Source organism: Serinus canaria, chromosome 8 (genome assembly GCF_022539315.1).
Source record: "Serinus canaria isolate serCan28SL12 chromosome 8, serCan2020, whole genome shotgun sequence".
Taxonomy (NCBI): domain Eukaryota; kingdom Metazoa; phylum Chordata; class Aves; order Passeriformes; family Fringillidae; genus Serinus; species Serinus canaria.
Window position 1 is genome coordinate 27917637 of NC_066322.1, and position 24839 is coordinate 27942475.

Consider the following 24839-nt stretch of genomic DNA (forward strand, 5'->3'; position numbering starts at 1 on the left):
TAGCATTTCAAATACTGTTCTCAAAGGATAACAGAACAGAAGGCTTCTTTTTCTTCTGCCATAGCAACTTGCCTCTTAGTGTCATAGTTTTTCCCTTTGGATTTTTTGTGCTGGAATTGATACTTGACTGGGAGGAAAAGGTAGAATTCTGGTGATATGTTCTGCAGATGTTTGAAATGTGCTTTTGTTTCTAAAGGTAGCCCTTTTTAAAGAGTGATTATATTTAAAAGGTAGATTCACTTCTCAGGTTCATTGCAGCAAATGTCAGTAATTTTGTGCTTCTGCAATTTCCTAGACTTCAGCTTTTGAAATGTAGCATCTCAAAAGTGACATAATATTCCTTTGAAAAAGCTACAGGTTAAGGTTGGAGCAGGGATTTGGGTTTCTGAAGAACAGATCATTACTTAGTGAAAAAAAAAACCCAAATTCAAACCCACCAAAAGTACAAATCTTTGTGCAGTCAGAAATGAAATACTTGTATTTCAGTTTGATACTTTTAGAAGTGATCTACACTGATGGCTGACAGTACAAGTCCCACCTTGACCATAATCATTCTTGATCTCGCTGATGGCAAGATGAGTTCCTTATTTCATGACAGGCCAGTCTCTCTCTTGCACAGTAATTTAAATCTACATGAAAAATGTAGAATCTCTGAAGTTACCTTCCTGAGCTCAGTGCCTCTCTTGCTCTGAAAGTACATAACCTAATTTATGTTGAAATGTACATAACAACAGATGTCCTTTAACTGTGTAATCACATTTTCTGCAGCTGATGCTCTCCATGTGCTTTCATTTTCCTGTAAATTCATGAGAGCCATAACTCTGAGTGTTATGGTTTGACTGTTAACACTCTTGATTGAAGACACTTTAAGTAGTGGTAGCAGTAGCCTCAGAGTTAAAATGTAGTGCTTGCTTTATTAATGCAGAGACATGTGTTCTTTTTAAGTTTCTCTGCTCTCAAAGAAGAGGAAGTTTTAGCCTAGCCTGGCTATTTAAAATGCACAGTCACTTGCTTGGATTGCTTTTGATCTGAAGTGGTGCAGGTATAAAAGTGATAATTGTCCTCCTCATTTCAGTTAAGTGGAGCATACAGACTAGGAGGTGAGATAGAAAAAAATGGCACAAGTCTTAATAAAGGCCACTTCAACTTTCCTTTCACTTCTTTGGACATTTTCTATTTGTTAGATGTCACAGGGCACCCACATCCTGCTGAACATGCTGAGAGACAGGAATATTGATCCCTGCCAGAACACTTGCTTGTCAAGTCATACTCCTTCACATACTGTACACACATGTCTGCAGTTAGAACATGGCCATGTACAGCAATCTGATGCTGCTAAAATGTGGTCTGATCATGGCTGGCATTTTTCATTTGCAATCTGCTGCCTTGCATCCAGTCACTTTCCCATGAGGTATTATCTTCTCAATGAATCTCTGTAGCACCTCATCAAATGTCTGTTAGAAATCTAGATGTGTCAATTCTATTCCTTTTATCACTTGTCACTATATTATCTTCAAAAAACATCAGGTAAATTCATAAAGCACGGGGAGATTTGTTTGAATGCCAGAGTCATCATCTCTAAGCCCTTGTGTCTGTAAGTAACTTTCCACTGCTTCCTGTGCAGGCAGTTTTAGTAGTTTGGAAACCACAGAGGTTAAGCTAAGTGGCCTGTGACTCCCTGGATCTTATCTCATTTTCTTTAAAGTGGAATGGCATTTGTAACTTCCTAGTCATTAGGAATCTCTGTCTTCCCTCTCTTAAACTCTTAATGTATCAGTCTGGATGTACCTGTTTCTGCCCTGCTTTTATGAGGATGCTTTCTGCACTTCAGCTCTGCAATGGTTTTCATACAGTGATGGAGACAAACTGATGAAGGGGCTGTTTAAATAAAAAAGCTTGTTTTATCTGATTGGAGCCTAATGCTAATTACTAAGTAAGAACGATGCCCTTAATATTAAAAAGAAATGTGTTTTGTGAATGGGAGCAGCAAAGAGTTAAGCTGGGCTCTCATTCAGCTGGGGTCAGTTCAGTGACTTTACTTCAAAGACACTCTGTGGGTTTACATTGATGTAACAGAAGGAAGATGTTAGCTCCTGATTTTCTTTTCCTCATAAAGCAAGCAGAGACTGGGAAGCCCTTAAGAAATGCTTCTGGCTTTACAAATGTCTGCATCTTCATATGCCAGTGTTGTAACATAAAGGAAGCACAGAAAATCTGGAACCTGTGTTCTTGAGAGGATATCACATGAAAAGCCTGCTCTTGATGGAAGGAGCTCTGAGATATTAAAAGATGGGCAGGATAATTAATTTTGAAGTCACTTTCTTGTTTTTCTCAAAAAGTTTGAAGAGATACAGTGGTGCAGTATAGAGTCTGAACAATAAAGACCATTGCTGCTTTTTTGTTTTTATGCTGCTAGTCCAGATTAATGTTTTACCTTTTTCATTACTTGTTCTCTGGGCTTACTTTATTGGGTGAGACAAGATTTGTCTTGAAATAACTTTTACAGGCTTAAGAAAGAAGGGGTAAGAGAATATTTCTTAGGTGCAGCATTTTTCAGGGCAGTGGGCTGAAGCTCCTTGGAGTCCTAGTAAGGACCTTTTTGTACTTGAAGTTGCTGAGTTTCAGTATTACTGTTGATTTTTGTTCCTCACAGAAACATTGTAAGTTAAATTCCTAATGAATTGCTGAAAGAAACCAGGACAGGTGGTTTTGCCCACTTGCCCTCATTCCTGCTCCTTGACAAGTGGCTGTATTTTGTTTTCTAGATGGGCTGATAGTCCCTGATGGAGCGGTGAGTCCAGATATCTTCGGGGATTACCAGCTGCAGAATGGAGACCTGGTTGGGCAGCACCCCTTCTCTGGCAAGTAAGTTCCTCCTGCTCAAGAATTCTTATCATCCAGTGGCTCTTCAAGCTTCTTTTAGGGCTTCATTAGTAGTGCTCAGTAATTTTTGCCCCCATAGCAGTAGGAATGATTTACACTGCACAAACAGTTCAAGTCTGTTGTCTGAATCACGTGTCTATTTTAACATCCTAACATGTTGTAATACATCACAGCTTTCCAAAAGAAAGAATAAAACAAGAACAGAATAACAAGAACAATAAGAATAGAACAATAACACAGAATACACCACCTGTTATAACAACTACTCAAATACTCTTCAGACACTGGGAAGCACCTAGAGAGAGGCTTGAGTGCTGATTACCCAGGTGATGTTTGTTTTCAATATTCTTAAATTTAAAAGAAGTCTTTCAGCTGCTGTGGGTTTGGTGTTTATTGGTGTTTTTCATTAGCCTAAGTCCTCCCAAGGTATTCTCAGTTATATTCCTGAGGGCACTTTGAAAATGGGCTATAGGAGCAAAAGGCATCAGCTTTTGCTGATACTCTGGGAGATCTTTTTCTGAATTTCCCCTCTGGTCAAAGACCTCTCCTTTTTAATGTTGGCAAGCTGTTCCTGTTTGAATTTCTGAGTGAACTTCTCCCATGAGTTCAAAATAGGAAAGACTCATTTCCAAGAATGGAATCTTCATAAATCCTGATGCTATAGAGTTTAGGAAGTGCCTTTTATAAAGCATGAATTCTCTGCACTCCTGAGCAGGAAGTAGTTCAAACACTTGATAGGCAAGGTACAGCATTCACTTAAGCAGGATCCAGCTATCTGGATATGCCCAGCCCTGGGGCTGAAGCTGTTTCTTTCCAGAAGAAGAATGTTCTTTTCACCACTAGCACCTTACATTTGTAAAATCTAAGTCATTCACAGTATGCAAAAAAGATTTTCCTCCCTTACTTTGGCTTCTTGTAATTAATCAAGGGGGTGGACAGTTCCTTTTGTTGGTTTATTCTACCTGTGATGGCCCAGAAAGCTGAACATTGAGTCAGGGTTGGAGTGGTGGTAACATTTTTAAGGACAAATTAAAATAACTGACATGCTCAGGGTACAAAAAAAGCAGGATTTGAGATGAATCTTCTAGAAAAAAAGGAAATATTTTTACTCAGTAAGCATTAAGTTCAGAGTAGTGTGAGTCTGTGTTTGGGAAGGGGATGCTGGTGCCCGTGCTGATCATTTCCAAATGTTCAACCTTTGTTGCAGAGCTTGCAGGTGGGAGAGAAACTGAGGTAAGTGTGAGCTCTGTGCTGCTCTTGGGGTCTCAGTGGGTGACTCACCATTTTTAGACACACAGCCACGAGGTGATGGATTTCTCTGTTCACTAGAACATTGGAGAATGCTCCTGTAGTCTTCAGGCCCACCTGGAGGTGTGGGGAAAGGTGTGTAGGGTAGAGCTTGCAGACTCCTTTGTTTCCAGCAAACTTAGAAAAGTTTACTTAGTTAACTCAGAGAAAGTCTCAGTCAAGATACTCTGAAAACAGAGAGTTTTCAGCTGGGAAGCAAAACCATCTTCAGTGTCCTTGGTTAAAAGTGAAGGCACATCAGTCAGCCTCAAATTGCAGTCCCTCATCAGGGAGCTCCAATAGTAACCTGCTTTTTAATCTGATTGTATTCCAGCTAACATGAGTAGCAAAATACACCTGGTGTATACCTAGTTAAATTAAGTATTTGTAGAATTTTCTTGCATGTTTCAAGGCATTCTGAAGGCTCACCTCAAGAATGAAAACAGAAGAACTGCAGGTTGGCCCATTGCTGATGGCCTCTGGAAATATTGGGATTTCTGTTTTCTAGGAAGGTTTCTTTCAGTAGGATTGCTCCAAGGACTTATCTGCAATCCAGACACACAGTCTAATTGGAAACAGTGTGGAGTGCTGCAAATGTTCTGTCTTATTTGTAGCAGAGCAGGAGTGAATTGTTTGATAGAATAGATACTGGCAGCTGAGTGGTGAATCTGACTTCTCACATGTGGGTCATTATGGGCTGGAACTGCTTGGCGCCAGCAGCCAGGATTTCCTGATGCTCAGACCTAATGTAAAATGCATTAGTGCTCCAAGGCATGAGCCATGGAATTGCCAGTCCCATGGGTCTGGAGCTCCCTTCTCCCAACTGGAGCTGGTGTTGGAAGGTAAAACCATACGTGCTACAGAGCCTAATTAAAAATAATAGCAGCAAGTCAAGGCGCTTTTTATGTGTTATATAGTGTACATTTCAGCCATACCAAAACATAATTCTGGGGTATTTTTATGCTTACAGTTTAAAGCTAACAAGAACCTTATGTCAAGGATTTATTTTTAACCAGTTCCAGCTTTTAATAAATCAAGATTTTTTGTTATAAAAAATGGTTCATTTTTCTATTAATAATATTTGAATATGTTTTCAGAAACTTTTTAACAAGTAAGCTGAGTTGTGGTTTTCATAGACAATTAGCAAGTCAGTTAATAGTAACATGTCTTGGAAGTTCAGAGAGAGATTGCTAATTATGAGTAGATTCTTGGTTTTGGTCTTTCAATTTGTTATACTTTTTCATTTATTATACATTTATTTGTTATGCCTTTGTCTTCTGGTCTTTGCCTTTTATATTAGGCTTTTCAGTTCTATAATAGAAGCAGTTTTTGCTAAGCAGTGGTGAGTTCTGAAGTCTCTTTGTCATTTAAGAGAGAGTCTCTTTGCCATTTAAGACCACCCTGTGAATTTTGAGGTAGGTAACAACCATGAGCTGACTTCTCGCTCCTCAGCCTTGAATAATTTAATCCTTTCTTCTCCTTTCTGCATTCCTATGAGAAAGAATGAGGATATGTTACCTCTTTAATTTCTCTGAGGCTGTTTCCTGTCCTTGCAATGAGCTCAGAGTGGATCAGGACTTTGCCTTGCCTCCAGGAGGGCTGAAAAGGCAGCCAGAAAGTCCCACATTTTTAGTGGCTGCACATCACTGAGAAACTGAGTTTGTGCTGAACTGGTGTTGGTGCCCTCAGTGCATTACTAAGGCTTGAGTGTGTTCTGATCACCATCCTAATTTTTGGAGCCAAAGAACTGTGTCTGTGAGGACCACAGTGAAACTCAGCCTGAGTGGGAGATGTTCCCTGTAAGTTATGTTTGATAACCCAGCCCACACCACCTGCCATGTGTCCTATTGTTACTCCAGTTTCCTTGTGAACTTCCAGGGCTGGGGGATGCTGTTCTAGCAGAGCTCCAGGGCACCCTCTGCCATTGCAATTCCAGGCTGCTTCATTTGGGAAAATGCAGGGCAATTGGGGCAGCAGCTGTGTTCAAAGGTGCAGTTGCTGAAGTGGTTGACTCTCCTGTAATGCAGCAGGGATACCACCAGCATCTCTTGTGGAGACCCTGGACCCACACACCTAGAGCTGCTGCACAGTCTCAGGAGGGTAGGGAGATGCTTTTGTGAAGTCAAGCAGTACAGGAATTCAAAACAGTTGAATTTTTGATAGGCATAACTCCCTGAGTTACCACATTGGGGCTGTTCTCCCCTGTCATTTTCAAGAGGGAAACATGAAGTGGCAGCACTGGCAGTAAAAACTTCTCTTGATCTGGGGAAAGAGGCTTTTTTTTTCAAAGACACTGCTTTCCCTTCAGGGCGTGTCTTTTCCTTTGAAACCTGGGGTAGTGTTACTCTCAGGAGTTGAGAATGACACCTCACGTGATTGTGCATTGTGAAGTAAAGAACAACTTTGAAGGGAATTGTATAAGTATCTAGCCCTGAATTCAGTTTGTAGATTTGCTTGCATGCTTGCTGCTCTGGACATGTCCACATCCTGATAATTGTTATTTCTGTTACTTGTCATCATAAAGCAGAAGCAGCACAGAAGTGAAAACCTGGGCAGCTGCCATTTTTCTGCTAGTGCCACCCTGGGAAAGGCTTTGTTTCTGGGGATCTAGCTTGTGTGTTCTGCAGCTTCTGTTTACAGCTCTTATCCCTGAACTATATTCTCAGTGCAGTTGTACTGTTACCTATGAGGCCTATAAACAGAATTATTTCAGAATGTAACATCCACAGGAGCAGTGATAAAGTCCATAAACAGCATCTCTTGTTTTCCTCAAAGGTTTGGAGCATAATGCAGATAGATTGTAAGGTATGTTTTCCATTCAGCAGAAAAGATGTGGCTGAGGAGGTTGTTTTGACAGCTTCTATCCAGGTTTTTTTCATTGGCCAGGAAAAGACTTGTGATTAGATTACCAGCTTTGAATCATCTTTCTGTCTTTCAGAAGCAGATGGGCATTAGGCATAGATTTGAAATTTTCATCTGTTATTAAAATCTGAATTCAAGGTTTCTGGTTCTGATAAGGCTTAATATTGAGTGAAAGTTTTATGATTGTGGCAAACAAAAATCCTTCACCTTTGGCTGATGTGATGACAGCTTAGTGTCTGAGCTGCAGGGGATAAAGACCAGCTGAAAGACATCTTCCAGAATCTATGGTCATTCATCAAATTTTAATCACCTTCTGGAGACTAATTACTTTCTTAAGACACAAACATAATAGTGATGGCTAAATACCTTATAATAGAGATAGCCACAGTATTTTTCTTGCCCCTTGGGGAAGAGGCCGCTTCTTAACCTTTCCCAGCTACAACTAGGTAATGGTACAAACTCTGAGTGCAAAAGCCAATTTTTGGTTAATATCCTCAACAGAGTCCTCAAATCTTCTCAGTCTGTAGCTTTGAAAAGATTAATAGTTAGGAATGCTAGAGCTGGCCAGGACTTTTTTTTTTTTTTTTTTTTTTTTTCCCTGAGGAAGTTTTTTACCAGTGCAGGATCCTTTAACCTTGTTACAAAATGCAGCAGAGCTGCCATTGCTCAACCCTCATTTTCTCTGAGACAAGGCCTTGCTGTGTGTGCTGTTCCCAGCATGTGCACTCCCAGCTCTTCCCAACAGAGATCTGACTGAGGATTCTTCCCAGGAAGCACTGAGGTTTGGCATGTCAAGCACAACCAGTTTTATGGGGTGACTGCATGTCTGTGTCCTTGGTGGAACATCTTTCCTCTTGCCTGGATTTACAGCCTAAAGCTGTGCCTGCATGTCTTGTTTTTGCCATGGCAGGTCACTGGCATGTTCTGTGAGCTCAGAGCCTGCAGCCAGGCCCTTGCAGGCTGCTCTGTGCTGGCCCCAGGGAAGCTGTGGCTGCTCTTGGCAAATTCCAGGCTGCACAGCCAGGCTCTTGTCTGGGCTTGAGGGAAACAGGACCTGGCCACAGCTTCTGGTGCTCCAACACTCTCAGTGGGACTTGGCTTATCTGTAGCTGAGCTAAACGTATGTGATGTCTGCATGTGCTGCAAGTCCACCCTGAATGGCAAGAATGCTCCTATCTATGGCCTTTTTTCACTTGGAAACCTGGAAGTTTTCATGGTGGAACAACCCAGAGCTGTAGCCTTTCACTGCCATTGATTGCTGCACTGTGGTGTGAATTCCCAGCTGAACATCTCCCATTTGGGTCAGCTGCAGGAACTGCAGCAGGTGCTGGCAAATGTGCACTTTGTGAGGGATTATCAAAATGCTTTTAAATGGTTGTACCTGTAACTTACATCCTGCTTTGACATTTAGAGCTATAGAGATCCTCATCTTCAGTTAGATTTGCTGAAGGAAAGGACTGAAGGAATTGCTGATCTTGGTGACCCTGCTGGGGAGTGTGTCTCATCCATCCTCTATTTTCAGTAAAGTTCAGCACAGTTTATTTAGAAGTTGGAACATTCCCTTCCCAGCCTTTCAGGAGGTAAGCACCATCTTGCAGGCTGTCTCTGAGGGTGAAAACCCACTCTGTCAGCAGACAGCAGCAGGGATCAGTGGCAGAACAAACTGTTTCATGCTCCTTTAGACAAAAAAAGTGTTCTCCTGTGGGGTCTGTGCTGAGACTACTCACATCTCTTTCCTCCTCATTTGAACAGAGGAAGTAATACTTCCCTGTCTTAAAGGTGGACATATAGTGAGTATAAAATCTTTTAATTAATGGAAAGAAAACCTGAAAGAGCTTAAATTACTATTACAAGATGATTCTACTTTGAACCATTTTACCATAATATTTCTTACAGCTCTGGGCAGAATTTCTTCTTTTCCATAGTTAAACCTTATTTTAAAAACAAAACCCAACTTAGTTGCCTTTGCAATATGTTCAGCAGAGTTGTACTCAGCTTCTGCCATTTGGACACTATTTAATTTGCATTTCCCAGGAGAATTAAATTAGGTTTTATTAGTAAATTGGGCCTATAACCTTGCAGGCAGGTTTTATTAGTTTATCACACATCAGTATTAGCAAATTGTAAATCCCACTGAAACGAATTTGAAAAGGCCTTAAAGAAAAGCTCAGAACCAATGAAGTTCCTGGACACAAATAAGGGAGTTTATTTGGGTTGGTTCATGTATTTTTTTTTTTAATCCCACAAAAATCTTGTTATTGGCAGAAGAGTCACCTTTTTATCATATTCTTTTGTCCTAACTGTGCCTACATGTTTAGTTTTATAGAAGTTAAAGGCACTGACTATTCCTGGGGAGCTGGCAGAGATGTTTTGTTCCTCAGTGCCTATGCAGGTGCTACATACTCCTGGAATTGAGATTTTGCATCTAAAAGAATGTGAGAAGGAAGTGAGAGCTGCTGCCTTTTGGAGGGTTTTGGACACAGTCTGGGACAAGCTTATTGAAAGACTTCACTTGACTGCTCCAGGTGCTGCCTGGATCATGGCCTAAAATGACCCAAAGTTCACTGTGTAGTTATTCCCCTTCAGTACTGACATGTGGCAATGGTGGAACAGGAAGGCTTCATTGCTGAAAGCTTTTGAATGAGAGCTTCAGTTTCTTTGTATCTTACAGTAATTTGTTCCTGCATCAGTACTAAACTAGAGCTCTCTCTCTTTCTGGTTTGGTGTTGTTTTTTGTTGTTGTTGTTTTGGGGGTTTTTTGGGGTTTTTTTGGGTAGTGGTCATATTGCTGTTAGCTGTCACTTCATTATTTTTTCATATTATCTCCTCAAATCCTTGTTTATAGAAGTGCTGCAGCCTGATCATATAATCCAGTTTAGGTGTCTCTAATAAGTGTCTGACCAAATTCTGCTGTTATGCTGTGGACAGTTACTGGAGAATTTTTGAAGACAGGGGTCTGATTATTTCAGAGGATGAAGATTTTACCCTGTGGGGCCCATATTCATCCATGTGATTTTCCCAGAGTTTAGACAACTTTTGCACCACTGAAAGATTAGGGCTGTAACTAAGGAATGAGGACAATATTATTCATATCCAATATTTGATGTACAACAACTTTTGAATGTGCTTGGGTGTTCATTTGTTGTCACTGTGTTCTCAGCATGAGAAGAAGCTCCCAAGAGCTCTCCATGTATCCCCCACACACAGACAATGCTCACAGTCCTTGAGAGCTGATAGCCAAGGTGGGCAGGAAAGCACAGGTGAGGGAGAAGGGAAGTTACTCCTCCAGAGGTGGAGGAGAAGGGAAGGGAAGGGAGGGAGAAGGGCAGTTCCTCCTGCAGAGTCAGGGGCCAAAGCTGGAGCAGGAAAAGGGAGGAGTGAGAAGCCAGGGATGGAGCAGGGGAAGGGCAGTTCCTCCTGCAGGGTCAGGGGCCAGGGATGGAGCAGAAGGGCAGTTCCTCCTGCAGGGTCAGGGGCCAGGGATGGAGCAGGGGAAGGGCAGTTCCTCCTGCAGGGTCAGGGGCCAGGGATGAAGCAGGGGAAGGGCAGTTCCTCCTGCAGGGTCAGGGGCCAGGGATGGAGCAGGGGAAGGGCAGTTCCTCCTGCAGGGTCAGGTGCCAGGGTTGGAGCAGGGGAAGGGCAGTTCCTCCTGCAGGGTCAGGGGCCAAGGATGGAGCAGGGGAAGGGCAGTTCCTCCTGCAGGGTCAGGTGCCAGGGTTGGAGCAGGGGAAGGGCAGTTCCTCCTGCAGGGTCAGGTGCCAGGGATGGAGCAGGGGAAGGGCAGTTCCTCCTGCAGGGTCAGGTGCCAGGGATGGAGCAGGGGAAGGGCAGTTCCTCCTGCAGGGTCAGGGGCCAGGGATGGAGCAGGGGAAGGGCAGTTCCTCCTGCAGGGTCAGGGGCCAAGGATGGAGCAGAAGGGCAGTTCCTCCTGCAGGGTCAGGGGCCAGGGATGGAGCAGGGGAAGGGCAGTTCCTCCTGCAGGGTCAGGGGCCAAGGATGGAGCAGAAGGGCAGTTCCTCCTGCAGGGTCAGGGGCCAAGGATGGAGCAGAAGGGCAGTTCCTCCTGCAGGGTCAGGGGCCAGGGATGGAGCAGAAGGGCAGTTCCTCCTGCAGCGTCAGGTGCCAGAGCTGGAGCAGGGCAGGGCTCTCCTGATTGCTCCCACAGTGACCAGACCACACCACCTCACCAAGGTGTGTGGTCTGGAGCTGGGAAGGATCAGGTTGCCCTCGTTTCATTTACTGTAAGAGAGGTTTAATTGCTCCAACAATTGCAGCAGTATGGGAGAGATGAAATAGCTTGCTGGGGAATATTTTAACAGTGTTAAAATAGCAGTTTTTTCAGCAAGTTGCAGATGCTGTTTGGGAAGAGAATAAGTATTGAGGCTTTAATGCACTTCAGCTCTTTTGGAATACAGGATACTTGGGCCTCTTTTACTTGCAGTCACTTTTTTTTCCATTTTTTTAGTTACTTTTTATTTTATTATATTCCACCTGCAGTTGGCCTCATTTAACCATCATGGTTTAGGTGGCTATTAAGAATTTTAAAAGAATATCCAAATGCTGTAGCAGTGAGCTCAAGTCCTTTGGAATGTCTTACCAAAAAGTCCCCCAAACCTGGGCCTGTCTCTTCTGAAATGTACCATTAATTAATTCCCACGTTCTGTCTGCTGCTCAGTCCCTCCAGATGTGCTACTAGGAACAGACTGGCTCCCTGGTTACAAGCCATCTGGGCTCTGTAAACTGATTTGCACTTATATTAAACAATAAGTGAACAGAATGCGGAAGAGTTATTAAAGCAAATGTACATTGCTTATAAATCTCAAAGTAAAATATTAAAATGCAGTAAAGGGGAATGGAATGTGCAAATGAAGACCTGCTTGTTTTTAATGAGTTTAGCTGTGACCTTCTCGATTTCAACCAAAAGAAAAGAATTTTATTTTTCTCTTTAAAAATAATAATAAAAAAAAGAAACTATAAAACTGCTTACAGAAGTATCTGAGACAAAAACAAGGAAATATAATGTTCTAAACTTGACTGCTCCAAACCACTCAAGCTGCTGTGACAGCTCATAAAACTGAGAGTAGTTTTTAACTGGACTCTGTTTTACATTGCCAGAGTGAATTTTCCTTGCAGGAAGTAGCCAGAAGGTTTATTTAGTTTCCAGACTGCTGCTTTGATCTTTCCATTCTGTCACTTCTCAGGTTACATAGCCCTTTTTCACTGCAGTAAATCTGCAACAGTTAATGAGAATAAAATTTCCTCCTTCTCACTGATCACATGCTGTTAAATGCCAAACCACAGCCAGCAGCATATTTGCAGAATTCGGCTGCACTGTACAAAAACAGCACAATCAGTTTAATCTTGTTGGTTTTGTAATTCATTTTATTGAGCTTTCCTTTTTCAAGTGACCTATTTTATCAAGACAAGTGGTTGCAAGGCCAGATCTGGAGGAAAGATTTAAAACTGTAATAAAGTGAGGGGTGTTTTGTGTGCTGGGTTTAAGCATGCTCACAGGATTCAAAATTAAACTTAAAATGAGGAGTTTTAAAAAGGCCCATATATCAGTAGGATATTTCTTGTGGTTATTGTCTAAACTGAACATGTGCTCTGAGCAAGTTTCTAGCATAAAAATTAATATATCAAATTAATTTTTTTGCCAAATACTTAGAATTGTTTTGATTCTAAAATTTTATTCTGATTCTGTGTTTATCAGCCTCAACCATCCAACTCCCAAGACTGACCCACCCTTTTCCCTCTGGAAAACCAAGATGATGGTTTTTTAACTCTGAGATTTAAAAAAAATAATAAACTGGCTTACAAAGTTTATTTGCCTTTGGGATTTTGAGCTTTTTTAATTTTTTTATTTTTCCAGTACTCCCTGATCAACCTTTTTGGTTTGGAAACATTTGATTTTTCATATGTTTAAGTTGAGTTTTTTATATAATAATGCTACTCCAGGATATAGATCTCCAAGAACACATTCCTTGTCTGTATTTGTATCTGCCTTGTTTCCTGATATATCCAATGTTATTCCTAAGAAAAAAAAAAATCAGTAAGAGACATTGAGATTTATTTTCTTTTTGATTTTCATGACAATCTTTGCTGATTTGGGATAGACCTCAACAAGATTTCTCCAGGGCCCTGTGCTGATATATAAAAGTGTCTGAAATCAGGACAATCATCAGTGGTGATAAAAGAATATTTAAAGTTTCTTCATCACTAGTAACACTGCAACTGCATTTGCTGTGTGTGCTCGAGTGAGTGCTGCAAATCCCCCAGCAATGTTCACTTCAGAAAGGCTTTGAAAGCTTTTATTGGCTGCAGCTGGAACTCAGAGCAGAACAGATTTCTTGACTTTCCCTCCCTCCTTCCCTCCAGCATCTGGACTCTCATCCCCACTGGGCTGCCCTGCAGACAGCCCAGTGTCACCAGTGCCTTGTGGCCTTGCTTGGGTGCACTACAGGGGACTTTTTTCCCCATTTGTGTTGAAGGACAGAACTTGAATGGCTGTGCTTGGGCTTGAGGAGTTTGTATAAACATTTAAAGGGAAAATTCTCCACCAAAAAGCTGCATTTTTGCTTCAGCTGCTTGTCTCTGAGTTCATTTTCAGTGAGCTGCTCTAGGAAGGAAGCAAGGAACAGTTCCTGTGTGGAAATGGGAAGGCTGATGGAAGCTGGAGAGGATCCTGATCTGGTCAGTGACACCAGTCATCTCTGTGAAACTTCAGCATCTTATTCTGCTCAGGCAGTTGCCTGAAGCTTTCTGTACCCAGCCTAACACTGAGCTTGCTGAAGACAATTAAAAGGGAGGTGTGAAAGCTTCCCAAGCCAGGCCTATCCCTAGTTCAGAGTTTACACATACACTTTGGACTGTGCAAGCAGAGAGGGGGAGGAAAGGACATCTTCCTTTTTACTGCCTGTTCTTTGGGGCTGTTTTATTTGTTTTAGTTCTTAATTAATTCTTAAGAAATGGATGTATCTAATCAGTGGGTTTGGACAGTTCTTGAGCCAAGAGCACAGGAGATGTTTCTGTCAGGCTTAGAATGGAAAGCCAGAGCTCTTGATTTCTGTTCAGCTCTGTCTGTGCACTTGACCTTTTAAGAAATCCTGTAGAGAGTGGCTGAGCAACTCCCTGTCTGTGTGGCAGAGCTGTGAGCCTGACTGCAGGAATGCTGCAGGAGCTCTCCTGATGCCCTTCACAGGAACAACGTGGCTGCATGGAGCAAATGCAGCCTTGGAGCTGCTGTTTTGCCCCCTGGCTCTGTTGGGGATTGGTTGGCTTTCTAGCAGAGCAGAAATAATCTTTTTTCCTAAAGGGCTTGATAGAATAAGCAAAAGTCTCTTCTGTCTATGTCAGTCTAATTTGAGTCTTCTCATTACTGTAGTTTGTCATTTGGCTGTCTTTAATGTCTGGGGTGTTTTCTCTTCCAATACTCCAATGGGAAACTGAGGTCATGGAGAAAAGGAGCAACTTGTCCAGGATCACACAGCAGGTAACTGACAGAGCAAGAAACTGAGGCCAAATCCCAGGCCGTGTTTGTAGAGCAGGGATGGCAGGAGCTACAGCTTTCAAGCAAGGCTCACACTGAATTTGGCTTAGCAAGGTCATTTGGTTTTGGTTCAGTGCTTTCTTACTATTCAGTTGGGAAATAATTTTTTTAAATGCTGCCTTCCCCCAGTGAATTTTGGAGTGGTTATTGCTTGGTGCATAGCTGGAGCCTGACACAGAAGACACAGTGCTCATTTCTCCCCCATTGTCAGCTTTCCATTTGTTTGTAATTAAATGGGAGAAACAGCAGTATTGTGCTGAGATACAACTGGGCAACAAGTCCAGAAGCAATTGGAAACTTGAAGTCATTAAGTACACTGAAGAAAGCTGGATCACATGGAAGGAGAGACATGATCATATCCATAAAAGTTGTGTTATGAGGCACGAGGGAGCTAAAGTATCATTGCACAGGTTCATTTGTGCAATTTTTTGTCTTGTGAGCAGGTACAATATTACTATTTAAGGGACATTAATGCTAATGTAGAGATGGACTTGGGTGATTGATGCCATGGGCACAGTCACAGACACTGCCACAAAACTCCCCTCCTCCCATTTGAGCTGGAAGAATAAAAAGCATGAAAAAAAAAAAAGCTTCACAGATAGGGAATAACAACTTGGGGTCATGAGAGGCAGAATTTAGGAGACTTGTGGTTTATAGTTTAACGTCATTAGCAGCAGTGGGAGAATCTACAGTTACAAGACATTTTATAAAGAAACATTGTTTTTTCCTAAGGCTTCTCAGTTGTATGTTCTCCATAACCCATGGTTTGTGCTCTTACTCTGAAGGACAGAAAATTTATGGTCAGTGAAGGCAAACTAGAGGTGACTGGCTTGTAGGAGGAAATGGGATCATCATCTCAATCCCTGGACTTCAAGCAAGGACAGAAGCAACAGGCCTGTGTCCCTCTGTGATGCCCTTCACCTGCCATGGCTGGTGTTGGGAGAATGGGGTCCCATCCAGTGCTCAGCTGCCAGGGTATATCAGCAGAAAGGCCACAGAGTCCATGGCTTCAGGGGCTCTGAGCCTTGGTTCACCTGGGAAGGTTCCTTGGCAGCTGCACAGGATTAGCTAAATGTGTCCTACCTGCAGACAGCTTTAGGAGCTGGAGGTCTGGGTGTGTTCTGGGGGATTCAAAACCTTTTCCCACCTGCTGTGCTTGGATGCACACTGTGCCTTAATCCCTGCTTGTGCAATGGGTCAGGGTCTGGATGCCCCAGCTCCCCCTGCCTGCTGTCTGCAGAGGGAACCTCAGAAGGGAGGGAGGGAGGGAGCTGCAGCATTCACCAACCCGTCTGCTAATGGGGCTGGCAGGGCTGAGCATCCCCTTTGTGATTATACTGCCCTGCACTGCAGTCCTTGTCTCACACCAGCTCTCATCAACACTTCAGGAGCAAACAAAAACACTGAGATGAGAGAAAAAATACGGCCTTTGCTGCTGGCAAACTTGTGTGTGTCTTGTTGGCAAGAGTTGTGATCAGTGAGCTGCATCTCATTTGTACAGGTTACAGTGCGTGCTTGTGTGGAGATTAGAGACTGCTGTGCCACTCCTGTGGCTCTGGCACCTCCTGAGGGGAAAGTGCAGCCTTCAGTGTTCATCAGAACGTGATTTGTTTTGTCTGCTCATGCAGACGTGCTCAGGAACTCATCCAGCATTGTGCAATACAGGGGTTCATGGCATGAGAGTTTATAAGGGAAGACAGGATGGGAAACTGTACTGTCACATGTGAGTGGATTCCTGGAACAGAAAATGTAGGACTTCAGTGATGTGCAGCTGAAATTCTGCACACCTGCCTGGGCTGAGGTGGGGATGGCTTGGGAGTGATGAGTTATTTTTAGGAACAGTAATAGCCAGTGTATAGAGGGAGAAGGTACAGAGGAAACAGTGGAACTACTATGAACTGTACTGATACCAGGCTTCTGAAAGATACTCAGAACCCCTCTGGCTCTAACCCCTTTCTCTGATCCTCACAAGGAGTTTTGGAGAGCTGCAGGTGTGATCAGAGGTGCCACATGTGTCAGCAGAGGCTGCCTGTTTACACCTGCATGGAAACCCTCCTGGCAGCTCACTGGAGCATGTGGAGAGCTTTGGGTGTGAGCCCTTCACTGGGACTTGGTCAGGCTGCTGATGAGCTGAGAGTTGCAGGTAGTGTTTGGCTGGTCAGAGCATCTACTAATTAAAAATATATAGATTTAAAAAAAAATAAAATAGATTTTATTTTTAGTAAGCTTGGATATCTTGTATCCCCGCTGAGTAGCTGAGAGCCTCTGAGACATGAGGGCTTGTTGATGCAGAGTAAGGAGGGAGGATTGACAGGGTTTTAGAAAAAGTTTAGAATTAAAAGAATTAGGGATGAAATCTTGTCTCTGGTGGAAGCCCTCTGTGTTTAGCTTGCAGTTCATTTTCAGGGGGCAATGATTCTGGGGTGCCTTAATTTTGGGCAGAAACAAATGGAATTTTGTCCCTAAAGTGTGAGCTCCTAAATTGGTGTTTCACCCTCAAAGGTTTTTCCAGGGCCACTGTCACACAGGCAGTGACAGTCAGGTACAGTGTGTCCCAGACTGCTTCAGACCTGTTTCCCAGGCAGTGCTTCCTGCTGGGATCAATCCAAGATCCATGGATCCTGCTGGGGGCTTTCACTTGGATTTCAAGTGTTTACTTTTGACCAAGAATCTCCCCATGATGCTGGACTTGCCTTTCTGAGGCCCTGCTGGGGGAATTAGTACCTGGGAATTAGGCTGTGGTTTTAGAGCCCCTGTCAGCAGCAGCACTGGTCCCAGTGTGAGCACTGGTGTGGCCAGGATCGGGGTGTGAGGTGCCACGGTCACTCTGCACCCTGCTGTTAATTACCCAGGTGTAATTACCCAGCCCAGCCTCTCCTGATACCCTGCCCTGGGGAGCAGCACAGACACCTGGAGGGAAACCCCAGCAGAGGATTCCCCATGGAGTGCTCCCTGTGGGAGCCTGCTGAGCCTTCCACACATCCCATGAATTCTATCTAGCCTAAAGCCTGTCTAGTTCAGAAGGGTTTTGTGGATGCTGCAGGATGCTGGTTGCCATTTCCTATGGGGACACAGGACACAACTGGTCTTTACATCTTGAAATTGTGTCAGGGCACCCAAGATCCTACAGGGGTATATTAATGTGGATGCTCTGAATCCGAGCAAGCATCAATAAGCAGGGCTGTTCAGAAATCTCTCCTCACTCATGCACATCAGGAACATTTTCCTCTTCAGCATGTGTTCCTCAGTTCCCTAGCAGTACAAGCAAATTGGAAAGTTCAGCTGTCATTTGGGGAAGGTCATAGATCACACTAGCAGCCTGAGTAATCCAAGAGGTTTTAAGTATCACAGCATTTAGTTTAAAGTGAAATTTGCTCTGACAGGGGCTGGCAGACCAATAGGAAAAAGAAATATTTGTGCTTGGAGAAGTGCATGTGTAGAGAGCTCGAGTATAACTGATGGCTGGAAGTGATTTCAGTCTAAAAAAAACAAATCATTAAGAGAGTGCATAGGGGTAAAATACACAGTTCATATTTTAAAGGGTCTCAAAATGAACCAGCAACTGAGGTTAGCAGTCCATGGTAATTAGCTGGGCTGTGCACTGTTTAACTCCATGAGCCCCAGGCGTGGGGCTGTGCTGTGCCCGGGCAGCGAGCGCCGCGCTCTGCGCACGCGTCAGCCAGAGCTGCCTGCAGTGACTGAGCCTGAGCCTGCATCTGAGGCTGCTCTGGCATCCACAGCACCCTACAGCTGCAGGGCTGCATGCACTTCTGGCTGCCCAGTTACATTGCAGGGAGCACTGGGAGGAAAAATACTAACTCAGGCGTGAGTATTGTTGCCTCAATGGATAATTGTGTGTCCCTTTCTCAGTTATTTTTCCTCTCCTGCATAAACTCTATATTAGCATCCCAGCAAGAATAATAATCCCTGTGAGGACTGAGTCAAATAAGGAATCGTTATTATAGGAGACAGGCTTGGTGCTTGCTCTGCTGAGCACTGAGTTTCCTGGTAGATGCTGTAGCATAAAGCCAACAATGTTTTTCCTAGGAGCAAGTCTTGAGGTTGATTGCTGGTATAAATCTGAGCACACATGGCACAGATCATGAGCTCAGGCCAGTCGTTATCCAGCAAGTGTTTACAGCCACAGAACTGCCATCTCTGCTGGTTTTCCCCTTCTGCTGTTCTTGGCAGAAGGGGCAAGGATTCATCAGGACTTGTTTTTAAATCTGTCCTCACCTCGGTGGGTTGTGCCCTTGGCCTGGCAGCCTTGGGAGTGAGCCAGGCTCCGCTCCCCAGGCCCGTGTTGGCTCGGTGGTTGTCCCACCCTGTGTCACCTCCTGGGCTCAGGACCCTTCCCTTCAGCTCCCACAGACTCCCTGCTGCAGGCTGCCAGTGCAAACAATCCAACAGGCAAAGCTGCTGTGCTTCAAGAGCACTAATGTGAAAAATTAAGCCAGTTCTTTTCAAGCATGGTCAAGACTTCATTTACTTCAGGGAAATATTTAGATAGGAGAGAGTAGTGATTTGATCAAGGTGTTTTAATGTGATTTTCTGTGGTTGTTTTTTGAGGGTTTTTTTTTTGACTGTCCAAAGCAGTTATCAGCTGATCCATCTCTTCCAGTTTTCTTCAGGACACTAACATATGTCTGAACCATTTGGAAATAACTGATACTCCTCAAAGTTTAAACTCTAGGGATCTTTACCTAATTACTTACACATTTATAAAAAAAAAAATTAAAAAACTGATTTGTTGAGAATGTGATTGAAACCATATTTCCCCTGCTCTCGTTATCAGTTTAAATACATTTAGAAGCTCTTTGAGTGAGGATTACCGAGCTGGAAGTGGCTGGAGGAGCTCAGCCTGCAGGGATGGAGGCCCATTGCCACCGCGTGGCTCAGGGCGTTATTGCACCTCGCCCCCAAAAGCCCGCGGTGGTTCAGCTTGGGGTGTACAAAGGAGTTCAGGACAGGTTTCAGGGTCCTGTTTTTGTTGTGTCCCTCTGCCCCAGGAAACCTGAGGATGGCACTGCTGTGAGCCTGGGCACGGTTGCTGCCAGCTTGACTTGCAGTCAGCTGCCCTGGGCAGCTACGGCCTCCTCACTCACCTGAATCTCATTCCAGAATGAGCTTTGCAGTGGTTTGCAGGAGTGCAAAAAGGCCCTATTCTACCACACTTGTAATAAAAACAACTTAACCCACAAGTAACATTGTTATAGTCACAGAAAACATGATGGAAAGATAAACCCAGAAAAGCATTTTCTGTTAAAATAGCTCTTTGTTATAAATCAGCTGTAGATGTTTTAAGGATCTTTGGAGGAAAGCAATCAAATTCCTGAGTTTAAAGGTAGCCTTAAAGGGTCCTGCTTCTCTGCAGTGTAACATCTCTGGTGTCACTGGACATTTGTAGAAGCACAATAGAACCAGACCCTGCACTCCCAATTCCCACCATTGTTAACTCGTGGCACTGCCAGTACTAAAAAAATCCTTAAGGAATTGGCATTGGTTTATATAAGTTTGTTAAATTGTTTGTTTTTCTGAGGTGCCAAACAAACTGGTCAGCTTCATGCTTGTCCTGGTTGGCTTGTTCACAAGAGCTTTGGGCCTGATATGGAGACACTACAGCCAAGGGCAGCCTGGGTGAGGTCTGTCTGTCTGTCTTTGCAGACTGCAAAGCGGTGACAGAGGAGAGGCAGGGACTGGCTAAGGTGACTGCTCGGTTTGGGGTTTCTGGAGATGAGATAAACACAAAGTAAGAGGATTTCTCTTAATCCCTTCTTTCAGGAGTCTTTCAAAGCTTCAGGCCTGATAATGAGAAAGCTGTTGTTTGCCAGGTACAAAGGAGGCATCTGGGGAAGGTGCCTCAAAGGTCACCAGCTCATTTCCTAATGGGCTTGGAAAAGGGTAAGAGGACTTTGGAGTGGACACAGGAAGGAATGGGTGGCAAGAGGAATGCATTCACAGAGCTTTGCACAACTGCAGGATACACCAGGGCCACTCTGCTGCTTCTGCTGTGCTGAAGGGCTGATCAGCCTGCAGGGTGGGGCTGGTGTGCAGGCTCTGTGCAGGAGTGAGGAGATGGGTGTTGCCAATTCAGATACACACGGGCAGATGTGGAAATGCAGAGCACTTTCAGCTCACAGCCTTTCTAAAGATACATCCAAGTAAAACAGTGATTTTTTTTTTTCTCCCAGCTTTGGTGTTGATTGTGTCTCTTCCATCTCAGAGGACAAATCTCAGCCTCAGACCTTCCACCTTCACCTATCAGGATATCCCATGAGTGAGCTCGTTTTTTGAGAAACAGGCACTAGGGATTCTTTTCTAGGGTCTCACTGAGATACAGTCCAAGGAAAGTGCCTTTGTGAGGACAGAGATGAACGTGGTCCCCCCCATGCAGCTGAGCCCTTTCAGCCCAAGTAATTCAGCTGTGCCAGCTTCTTGTAGAGCCAGGGCCTGGGGCCCACCCATTGTACATCTTCTGCAGGGGTCGTTCTTTCCCAGCCTTGGCTGTTGCATAACCCATGTTCCATATGGATAATTGGCAGTAATGAGGATCAGCTTTTCCCCACTCCAAAAGCACTTTGGTTCTTTGTATTTTGACAGTCTTCAGAGGGGAAGTTCAGCTCCTTTCAATGCATCTTTAGTCAGACAATAAATCAGGATCCTTTTCCATTTGTCCCCCTGCTGAAGGGGAAGCTAAGAAGTGACATGGCTATGAATAGGCAGTAATCCAGTGTCTTAGGCAATGCTCGTTTTTCCTCTACCTCCTGCATGAGTTATTGTTGACCATGAGCTATGTGCCACTTTTCCCTATGCAGTTCTTGTGTTTTAGTATCTAACTCATTGTTTTGGGACTTTTTAGGTGTGAAAGATGCTGTTTTACATGAAAAGATAATTACTCTGTCTCATTAGTACATAGCTTTTCAGTATGTGATTAATTCCTTCTGCCATTTGTCTGCCATTCTTGTATCCCACCAGAAGCACCATCTTTCACCAGATACTCTCTTTTAGCTGGTGTTCTCTGTGCACCTCAGAAAAGGACTGAAGGCAGGGAAAGAGACTCTTCAGATGTGCTGTGCAGGGCAGGGTTACAGCAGGTTTTGCCAGAAGCCTGAAGGACATGGTAACTGTAATGTACAGAGGGAGACACTGAGTCATGGAAGAAAGTGCTTGGTCAGTAAATCTGTGAAAGGAGGGAAGAGAAGACTTTGGTTTCTCCTGGAATTCCTCTTGGACCTGAGAGCCTTTCCCTGATTGGAGTTGCACTGATGACTCCACAGCATTTCATTTTCCACCAGGGAAGTGGTGTCCAGAAGGGGAACACAATTGGCAAAATTTCCTCACAAAACCATCATGCCTTAGGATTTTAGCTTTAATATTTTTAATCTATTTGCAGTCCTGCAGTTCTTTAGTGTTTAGCTCTAAACTCCATGTACAGTGCTAGCTACTGCTTCCCATTTTGGTCAGACACAACAATTCCTCTCCAGGCCTGGGAACCAAGGACACCTCACTGCCTCAGGCCCTGAGAAATGTAAAACAAAAGTGAATTGGGGGGAGCACACCTGGGGTAAATGACTTCATTACCTGAAGCTGTAATTGGAAGATTAACCCCCAGTATGGAAATGGACCAAACTTATAAAAGTGTGAAAACCCATGATCTGCCATCCATTTTGGGTGTAGCCCCTGAGGGGGCTTTGTGTGCCCTAAATGTCCCTGAAGGCCTTCCAATAAATATAACAGCTTTTTATTCCCTTAATTTTGCCTGGCCTCTGTCTTTAGGTAAGCCCAAAAAGGCACCAGCAGCAGGAGCTGGGAGCCAGCAGCAGCGGTGTTCCTTCCATGCCATACAAATCTCTGCAGTTCTGTCTCTTGTGTCTGCAGCATTGGAGTGGACGGCTTTGCTCCGAGCGCGGGGGGTCCCGGGCGCCCGGCGACCGCCTATGGCTACCGGCCGGAAGAGCCCTTCTTCTACGGCTACGGGGCACGGTGAGGGCCAGCAGCACCTGCCTGCTCCTGCATGCTGCACCACCAGGCTCCAGCACTCTGTATCCTTTGGCATGTGTAGCTCCACGTACAGTTAGCCTTCCTGGGTCCGGTGTGTTAGTGACAGTGTTTACTCTTGGGTTGCTCTTTGTTGTTGTTGTTATTTTTGTACAGTAACTGTGACTTGAAAGCGGGAATTGGAAACTACTGGACTGGAAAGTGTCACATTATGTATATTAAGCTACTAATTTAATTTCTATTAAATAGAAAAACCTGTGTGGTCAGCAGTGGTGAATGTGTTTCTAACTGATGTTTTGTGTGTTTTACAAGGCACTTAAGAAGAGTGCAGGGTGTTTAACATGGACTGTTTCCCTCTCACACTTCAGTCACAGAACACCACTGAGCCCCAGCATCTCCTGGCACTGCCCTGACACATAGTTTGGATCAAAGTCCAGTCCTGGGTCACCACTTCAATAATGGAAAGATGACACAGATTCACTCCCCTAGAGCTTCAGTCCATTTTAAATGCTTGAAAACACTTACAATTAGAAACTACACAACCGAATACCTTTACCCTAGTGTTTAAACAGAGTGCTGTGGTCTGAGAGAAGACAGCCACATCCATCCTGAGGGCCAGCAAGAGCAAGAAACACGTTACCTTGGCTCAGAATCCAGAGCAGAGCCTTTACCCCAGCTTTCCTATCTGGAAACACAAGTCCATCCTGTCCTGCTGATTTCTGGGGTTTAAGTTGGATCTAAGCAGGGATCAGTGAGCAGCACAGCCAGGCCAGGACCCCTTCATGCTGCACTTGCAGTGTGGTGATTGTGTCATGTTTTGAAATAACCTGTAAACAGAATTCAGGCTGAAGCTGTTCTTCAGCTGTGCATGCCCACTGTGACAGAAGAAAGGGATGATAATGCTCTGTCCTAACATTGAAGCTAGGCTTGGTCCCTAGCTACCAAGGCAGCAGTGCAAATTTCCATTTTTTAAAAGAAAAGTTACCTCTACCTCATCCTTTTTCTTTTGTTAATGCCTGTTGATTTGCAGATTTATTTTTCTCCTTCTTCCTCCCTCCTTTATGGCCTAAACAGAAAGTTGACTTGCATCAGGGGCTGATCCTACAAAACCAGTCACCAGTAATTCCATAAGACTGGGGTCTGTGCTGGCAAGATGATCTTCAAAGGCATGGGATTGTTTGGGGAATCTGACAAACTCTTAGTCTTATACTTCAAAAATACCTTTGAAATAAAAATTGTTTTAAAACCCTGTGTTATCTTTACAAAGTGTGCAAGTACTTTTATAAGCACCGTTATTCCCTGTGTTCCAAGCTGCATGACTGGAAACGAGTCTAAAATTAGCCATGGTATTTCATAGCAGTTTTCAGCCTTCTCTCTGTGCTGGCTTCTTGTTCAGGGCTTCACTCACTTGAGGTAGGTGGAAGAAGAGGTGCCAGGATTAAGCAGTATTTTTAAAATTATTTTCTCTACCATTTTTAACTAATTCTTACACAGTTTCTTAGAACAGGTAAGATCTCAGTAAGAAATGTGGCAGAAACTTGAACTACACTAACAGGTTTCCAGTGTTGTACCTTTGTAGATCGTTTCCTTTGTTCTGAGTCCACACTGGATTTGCCCAGAGGCTGTGCCCCGTTCAGTCAAAAGCTTTCAGATATTTTTATAGTTATAGCTGTGAGAGAAATCCCCCAAACTGCACACTCGGGCTATTCTTCTGAGACTGGCACTCGCTCGTCAGGCTTTTCCAGAAATTAGTGTGAAGTTATTTAAAGCAGTTGCCCTGCTCATGGAATGTGTTTTGGGAGAAAACCAAAATGAAGTGGGTCCTTGGAGTATATGCAAACTATCAATGAAACTGAAGGAGACTTTAATTGGAAGCTTCAGGTTAACGAGGAGCTGCAATGGAGCTCCAGCGAAGGGTGGGTGTCTGTAATTGTAATACAGTTGTGACCATGCTGAGAATAAATGGCAGTGGAAAAAATCTCTGGCTGCATTTTTAGTATTCAATGTTAGGAGTTTATGGGAAAAGAATAAAAGATCAAGTATTTGTAGCTTTGCCTGGCAGCAGCTAAGAAAAGAACATCATTTATCTGCAAACAGAGCTTGGTAAAAATTACTCAGCACTTAGTAGCCTGAGGACAGAGCCTGCTCGCCAAGATGAAAACCAGCTGTGCCACTGCACTTCCAAGGCAGGAGAGAGGCTGATTTTCCCTTTAATTACAGTTCCTGAGCCAGAAAGGGGGAACAAAGATAGGAGCACATA

At 43.9% G+C, this 24839-nt stretch overlaps 1 protein-coding gene across 4 annotated transcripts in view; it reads left to right on the forward strand.

Annotated features, from left to right (window-relative positions):
- The window catches only part of KIFAP3 (kinesin associated protein 3), a 67073-nt gene extending 44228 nt beyond the window's left edge, over nt 1–22845 (forward strand). For 2 of the 4 annotated variants that reach the window (XM_050977420.1, XM_050977421.1), the window contains exons 19-20: nt 2766–2865; nt 22439–22845. In XM_050977420.1, coding sequence (XP_050833377.1) covers nt 2766–2865; nt 22439–22568 — 230 coding nt within the window. In that variant the 3' untranslated portion in view covers nt 22569–22845. The remainder of the gene's footprint in view (nt 1–2765; nt 2866–22438) is intronic. The other 2 variants (XM_050977422.1, XM_050977423.1) reach the window with 1 other exon arrangement.
- Nucleotides 22846–24839: the final 1994 nt, after the last annotated feature.